The sequence below is a fragment of the Engraulis encrasicolus genome, chromosome 19, assembly GCF_034702125.1.
Source record: "Engraulis encrasicolus isolate BLACKSEA-1 chromosome 19, IST_EnEncr_1.0, whole genome shotgun sequence".
Classification (NCBI taxonomy): Eukaryota; Metazoa; Chordata; class Actinopteri; order Clupeiformes; family Engraulidae; genus Engraulis; species Engraulis encrasicolus.
In genome coordinates this window covers 29,680,278-29,687,777 of record NC_085875.1, presented here as the reverse complement: position 1 = coordinate 29,687,777, position 7,500 = coordinate 29,680,278, and the positions used below count along the sequence as shown (strand labels likewise).

Sequence of the window (7,500 nt, the reverse complement as noted above, 5' to 3'; positions counted from 1 at the left end):
GCTGTAGGGCTACTGAACGTCTGACTTGTGACTTACCACATTGAAACATATATTTTTTGTTGTAGCCTACATTGCCAGATAATTCCAAGACCATGTGAGAGCATTGTTCTGGCGGCAGAATTTATAAATAGATCGCCGAACACAACGTGCTTCTGAACAAAGTAAACAATTGTTTCACTGAACAACATTTAAGAGAGAAGATAAAATAACTCTCTGACATTTTATTATCCTCAAAATGATGCAGGATCCATTCTGTAGTAGCCTACAGTAGTTGTAGCCTCTCTTCGCAACTCCTGCTTTGTCTGCCTATCTGCGTGGTCGCTGGTGGCGCACGACAAGTTAGAAAAATCCTCGTGTGCACGACGTGGCGACACGTGCCGAATTTTGAGCTTACGACGGGGGGCGTGTCGAAATTTTAGGTCACGTGACGGCGCGCGCCATCGTCGTGAGTGAAGTATGAAGGAGACTAGCACCACTCACGACTAGTATGAATCCCCCTTTACAGTCTGCTTTTCTACAGTGGCGGAGAGGAGAGGAGAGGAGAGGAGGAGAGAGCAGAGGGGAGGAAAGAAGAGGAGAGAGAGCAGAGGAGTGGAGAGGAGTGGAGAGGAGAGGAGAGGAGAGGAGAGGAACAGGACTATCAGGCAATGGGACATACAGACACAGACAGACAAACAGACAGACAGACACATACACTAGCTATCTAGATAGATCAGGAGCAGAGCTGCAAGGCCATTAGACATGAGAGACAAAAGGACGAACGCATGGACAGACTGACTGAAAGACAGACAGACAGACAGACAGACAGACAGACAGACAGACAGACAGACAGACAGACAGAAACATAGCTACGTTTGTATATCAAGGGCGCCGGAACGAGTTTTTAAGTGGAGGTGCATTTTTTTTAATTGATTTTTTATTTCTTAAAAATGTTACTGCTGCTGCACTCCACTCATTTGCCTGCAGTAAAAGTTGAGAAAGCCTCATTTAAGGAGCCCAAAGGTGGAGATACAAATATAGCACCTATGAGCTATATAGAAAGCTACTTAGTGAAACAACTGAAGAACTACTGTATAAAGAAAGAAAGAAAGAAAGAAAGAAAGAAAGAAAGAAAGAAAGAAAGAAAGAAAGAAAGAAAGAAAGAAAGAAAGAAAGAAAGAAAGAAAGAAAGAAAGAAAGAAAGAAAGAACAAAAATAGAGCTAGAAAGGGAGATGTGGGTACGTAGAGAATCCCTATGCTCATATACATGTCATGCACATAGTTCATATACTGTACATATCCATCTATATGCATATCAGGAGACATTTGCATTATGACTTTGCCTATGCAGGTCTATGCATTCTGCCATCAATATTTCAAAGGCCAAAAGATGAGAAAAGAGTGAGAGAGAAAAGGAAATTGAGAGGAGAGAACGGCAATGTGAAAAAGACAAAGCGACGTAGAGATAGCGCAACAGAGTCACGAAAAGTGAGGACAGAATGTGATTTTGTGAGATTTGGAGAGAGAGAGAGAGAGAGAGAGAGAGAGAGAGAGAGAGAGAGAGAGAGAGAGAGAGAGAGAGAGGAAGAGGAGGAGGATGAGGAAGAAGGGAGGGAGGGAGGGAGATATATTGGGAAAAAAGAACAAATCCGAGATGGGTGGCAGAGGCATGAACGAAAGCAGAGCAGATGAAGATGGATTAAATATGGCTCAAGCAAGATCTTAGAACACCACACACACACACACACACACACACACACACACACGCACACACAGACACAGACACAGACACAGACACAGACACAGACACAGACACAGACACACACACACACACACACACACAGGGATACGGACAGGCATGCTTATCTATGCATACACACTCTCTAGATCTCTCTAGATTAACACAAACAAACAACATACTCGCTTGCACACACAAAAAAAACCACGCCAGACATTCATACGTAAACACCCTTGCACATGGTGCATGACTTAAACACAAACATAATGGCACATACATATACAAGCATACATGTACTGTACATAAGTACATTGTCTGCCACATTCAAACACAAGCTTAAACAAAACACTCAGGGAAGCACAGACACACACCCACACAAAGACGCGCTCACACACACATAGACGTGTGCGCTCAGACACACACACGCATGCACACACATACACACCCACACACACACTTTCTAACACACACAACCACACAATGGCAGAGACAGAGAGACTGTTAGTAGAGTTTGTGGTTCTCATTAGTACAGGCTGTAAGGTCTGGAGCCTCAACAGTAAACACACTATCTCTTGCCTTCTTCCTTTTCACTCTACAGTACATCGCAATCTCTCCATTTCCTTTACCATCCCTCTCTCTCTCTCTTTCTCTCTCTCTCTCTCTCTCTCTCTCTCTCTCTCTCTCTCTCTCTCTCTCTCATTAATTCCTAGCTCGTTTCTCTTTCTCGCCCTCTTTCTATCACCATTGCCATATCCATCTCTCTAAATATAATTCCTTTGCCTTGTTTCTCTCTCTCTCTCTCTCTCTCTCTCTCTCTCTCTCTCTCTCTCTCTCTCGCTATTCCTTTCTCCCTTGCTTGGGCATGTACAAACAAACGCAAATGCTCACACACACACCACACACAAACATGAGGATTTATTCAGTAAACAGTGCACAAAATGTTTGGGGTAGATCTTCATTTGCAGTGCAACATGGTCGCTACCTGTAAGATAAAGGCGTGTGAGACAATGTTTTTCACTGTTTGCATGGGAGCATACGCGTAAAAAGGACTGGAATATACAGCATATATGATAAATGTAAAAATCCATAATTCCATTAACTTGAATTGCATTTCAGTTGAGTAAAACTGATTTGTATTCCAAACAAAATGATGGGGTGTGTTTTTTGTATTTTAAAACTGCCCCTGGTGCACAGTACATATTGCACTTAGAGCATATGAGAGCAACTGGAACAGTGTCAAACTCGACTCTCAAAGTGTTGAATCGTCACTACTAAATGTACTGTGCAGGGCACCTACCTACGCGATGATGACAGCCTAAAAAGATGAATGTAGTGTCTGATGTGCCCTGAAACGAAACCTGGTGGTGTGCCAGCTCTTGTTGTGCCGTGTGCTGCACTCGTAGTAGTGCAGAGACAGTGAAAGATGACCCAAGCCCGGCGTAAAGTGAGTAATAGTCGCTGGGAGCCAAAAAAATTGGGAACTGGAGTCAAACACATAAGGATCAAAAGGTGGTGGGACTTGCCTTTTTGGAACAGTATCCCCTGCTTGAGCTCATCTTTTTTCTTTTTTTTTTTGGTGGAGGAATATACTGTAACACAACTACGGTCAGGGCCGGTGCTAGGCATAGGCGCCAAATGTCTTGGGGGGCATCAAGGCCCACAGAATTACAATATTAAACAAAATAAAGCATTACGCTTTACATTGACAATGATCTTTAAGGAGCACTCAGTACATATACATGGTACTACATCAGATGTATGACACCATGTTTACAGTTGGCAATGTCAAATTCCACTATAGGGAAAGATCGGTGCTCGCCTAGGGCACCAAATTGACTAGAACCGGCCCTGACTGCGGCTTTCTGCTCTGTCTGCTCAACTTTCTCTGCTCCAGCAGAGCGGTCGTTTTCCTGCTGGTGTTGATCAATAACAGTAGGCTTCAAGGCTCGTCATGGTAGTGCAGTCAAGACTACTTTGAAAAGTTGGCTATGGTCAAGAGGAGATAGAGCTAAATAGCCTCCAGCGGTACGTAGCATGCCTGAGGTCAAACTAAACACAGATACTGTAAAGTCAAACACAAAACGCCAGTTCACTCCACCTCACACAGCAATATATTCACTCTGTCAAGTTACTTGCGCGCACACGCTTTCGAGTTTGCATATGCCTCTTTTCCACTGCCGGTTTTCTGGTAGGCCTACAGCTTGACACGGCGCGACTCGTCCACCACTTTTTGCTTTTCAAATAGGAACAACACAGCTCAATCGTAAAGCAAAAAGTGGCGGCCGAGTGGCGCTGTGTCGAGCTGTAGACCTACCAAAAAAACGGCAGTTCACTCCACCTCACAGCAATACATTCACTCTGTCAAGTTACTTGTGTAGCACCTCTCTAGTGTTTGTGACTATGTGAGAGAAGCTAACCTGGGTACTGATACTGTTATTATAATGTGTGTGTTTCCCCTCTGAAACTTGTGCGCACAAGCTGTTGAGTTTGCATAGTTTGACTGGGTGTTGTTTACATGCGTGACAATCTCCACTGGTCATGTGCCGATGGTGTAACCATCACTACGTAGGGTTGTGACTGTGCTCTGACTGTCAACTCGAATCCCCTTCACGTCTAACGCTGAGGACAGCAAAGTTGCTTTCATAGCTCAGCAGTATTGCACCAAACTTCCTGTTGTTGTGGTCTGTTCCCCTTCATATTGGGAAACGTATTGGGCAACACAAAATACAATATAGGTTTCAGAACGGTTGAAAAATGATCTGACTTTCATTTGTTGCATACTCAACTTCAAAGTATTTTGTCCTAGTTTAAGTACTCCTAACATACTAAAACTTCACTGCATTGTACACAAGTGAACATGAAAATCTCTGTGTGTGCGAGTGTGTGCGTGTGTCTGCACATTTGTCCAAATGCTTGTGTGTGTGTGTGTGTGCATGTGCGTGTGTGTGCACATGAGTATGTTTGAGATTGCATGCAAATTAGTGTGTTTGTGTGTGTCTGTGTGTGTATGCATGTGTGCATGTACGTATATGTGCGAGTCCGTGTATACGCATGTGCGAACACTTGTGTATGTATGTGCATGCACATGCATGTGTGTGTGTGTGTGTGGATGGGTGCGTGTGTGTGTGTGTGTGTGTGTGTGTGTGTGTGTGTGTGTGTGTGTGTGTGTGTGTGTGTGTGTGTGTGTGTGTGTGTGTGTGTGTGTGTGTGTGTGTGTGAGAGAGAGAGAGTGTGTGTGTGTGTGTGAGTGTGTGTGTGTGTGTTTACCATTTTGAGTGGAGCCAGGATGAGGATGACGTAGCGGACCTCTGCGCAGTTCTCCCCCCAGTTCTGAGGTCGCTCCAGACGAGAGATACACACGTGCCGCCGCTGCAGGCTCTTCACGTTACAGCTGTAGGGACACACAAGAGCACACACACACACACACACACGCATGCATGCACACATACATACGCACGCGGACACAAACACACACACACACACAAACACACACACGGGTGCGCACGCACACACGCATGCATGCACACATACGTAGGCACGCACGCACGCACGCACGCACGCACGCACGCACGCACGCACGCACGCACGCACGCACGCACGCACGCACGCACACACACACACACACACACACACACACACACACACACAGGATTACAACTGGTTTTGGGAGGCAAGACACATTTTTATTCAGTTGAGAGATGAGACAAAAAAGGCTTATCCCTTCGTAAGATCTGAATAAATAACATTAAGAATTACAATAAGATCAACTTTTGCACCTAAATGAATTTGGCAAAGAATGTGTCTATTGTATACATTTACAAGAATAATACTGATATTACTACTAATATTATTACTATTAATACTACATTTTAGTTGTAGACAGTAGATGTGTATTGTATGTACAGTTGAGGACGATATTATTAGCCCCCCTCCTGAAATTAGACATATCTCTTCATTGATCATTGAGAATGATAATTATTAATAAATGTGTGTTATTCTGGAAACAAATACACCATGGAGATAGTATCCAATCAGTTAAATTTGGACTTTTCCATTTTCACAATGAGTTTAAACAAAAAAGTGTAAAAATGGCAAGGACAAAATTATTAGCCCCCTTATCATTAATAGTCAATACAGTGCCATTTATGAACAAAAATTGACACCAGGCACTTTGATTAGTTGTTAACTATGTTGGCACATGTCCTACCAGGGATTTTGGCCCATTATTTTCATTGCAAATAGTTAAGCTGGTCCAAATTGCATGGATGTTGAGGATGGACATTCATTTTCAGCACTCTTCAAATACTATCTAAAGGATTGAGGTCTGAACCACTCCATGACCATGGTTTTAGTATCCTTGAAGAACATTTGAACTATTTTGGATGCAAGTTTTGGGTTATTATCTTATTGAAAGATCCAGTGAAGATCTTAGCTCCCTCTATGAGCATATTTTTGCAAGGTCACTTTCCACATTCTATCATAATTTTCAGTTTTTATGGTGCCGTACACCCAAACAAGGTTTCCTGTGGCTGAGGCTGCCACAGAATGATGCATCCACCACTATGTTTAATTGTGGAAACCATCTTATAACGATTCAAGGCCTATCCCTTTCTTCACCTGACAGAAGCAGAATTCATGCATCAAAGCAGGTGCAATTGAATATCATCAGATGAAAGCAGAGACATTCAAAACTCATTTTTGACTTTCAAATGTTCACAGTCAAAGCTCAATAACACTCTGATATGCACTGCCTTTAGTAAAGGGAATCTTCTGTGATGATGGCCCCAAAGCCCAATATGATGACAAGCCCTAACAACTGTCTTTCTTGGTGGGGGAAAAAACTCCAGGTGAGGCCAGGTCAATAACAATCATCTAGGCAGGTGTCCAATGCTTCTTTGGTCTAATGAGGCTAAACAGTTTCCACAGTTACACATAGTGGTGGGGCATCAAGTTTAGTCTGTTATTCAGCCTCAGACACAGGGAGTCTGGGTCTGAATCTGGATTGCTGGGTCTTCCAACAACATTGTAACCCAAAGCATACATTTAGATTAGTTCAGAGGTTCTTCAAGGACACTAAAACAATGATATTGGAATCACCCGCTCATAGTCCAGTTCTCAATCCCACTGAGAGTCTGTGGTTAATGTCTATGCTCAGCATCCATGCGATTTGGACCAGCTAGAACACTTTGCAGTGAAGAAATGGGCCAAAATCCCTAGTGGGGCATGTGCCAACCTAGGTAGCAACTTATCAGAGCCTGTTGTCAGTTTTGGTTCATAAATGGGGCCATATTGACTATTAATGATCAGGGGGCTAATAATTTTGTCCTTGTCATTTTTGCCCTTTTTTGTTTAAACTCATCGTAACAATAGAAAAATCCAAATTCAACTCATTGAACATTATCTCCATCAGTGTATTTGTTTCCAGAATAACAGAAACGGTTAATAATGGTCATTCTTAATGAGAAATCAAGAGAAATGTCTAATTTCAGGAGGGGGGCTAATAATATCGTCCTCAACTGTATATAGGTGTATGTCTAGGTCTAGGTGATGCAGGTGTATGTGTGCGGCAGGTGTGTGTTCCTCACAGGATGCAGAGCCAGGACTGTATACATTTATAATAACTAAAATAATGATTACTACTAATATTATTACTATTACTACTACAACTGTACTACAAGTTTAGTTGTAGACTGTAAAATTAGTATGTGTATGTGCATGTGCATGTGTATGTGTGTGTGTATGTGTGTATATGTGCAAGTGCAAGTGCAAGTGCATGTGTATG

General features: G+C 42.9%; 1 protein-coding gene across 1 annotated transcript in view; it reads right to left on the bottom strand.

Annotated features, from left to right (window-relative positions):
• Nucleotides 1-7,500, bottom strand: part of slc4a11 (solute carrier family 4 member 11) — a 127,673-nt gene that overhangs the window by 39,514 nt on the left and 80,659 nt on the right. The window contains exon 7 of the mRNA XM_063184071.1: nucleotides 4,986-5,109. Coding sequence (XP_063040141.1) covers nucleotides 4,986-5,109 — 124 coding nt within the window. The remainder of the gene's footprint in view (nucleotides 1-4,985; nucleotides 5,110-7,500) is intronic.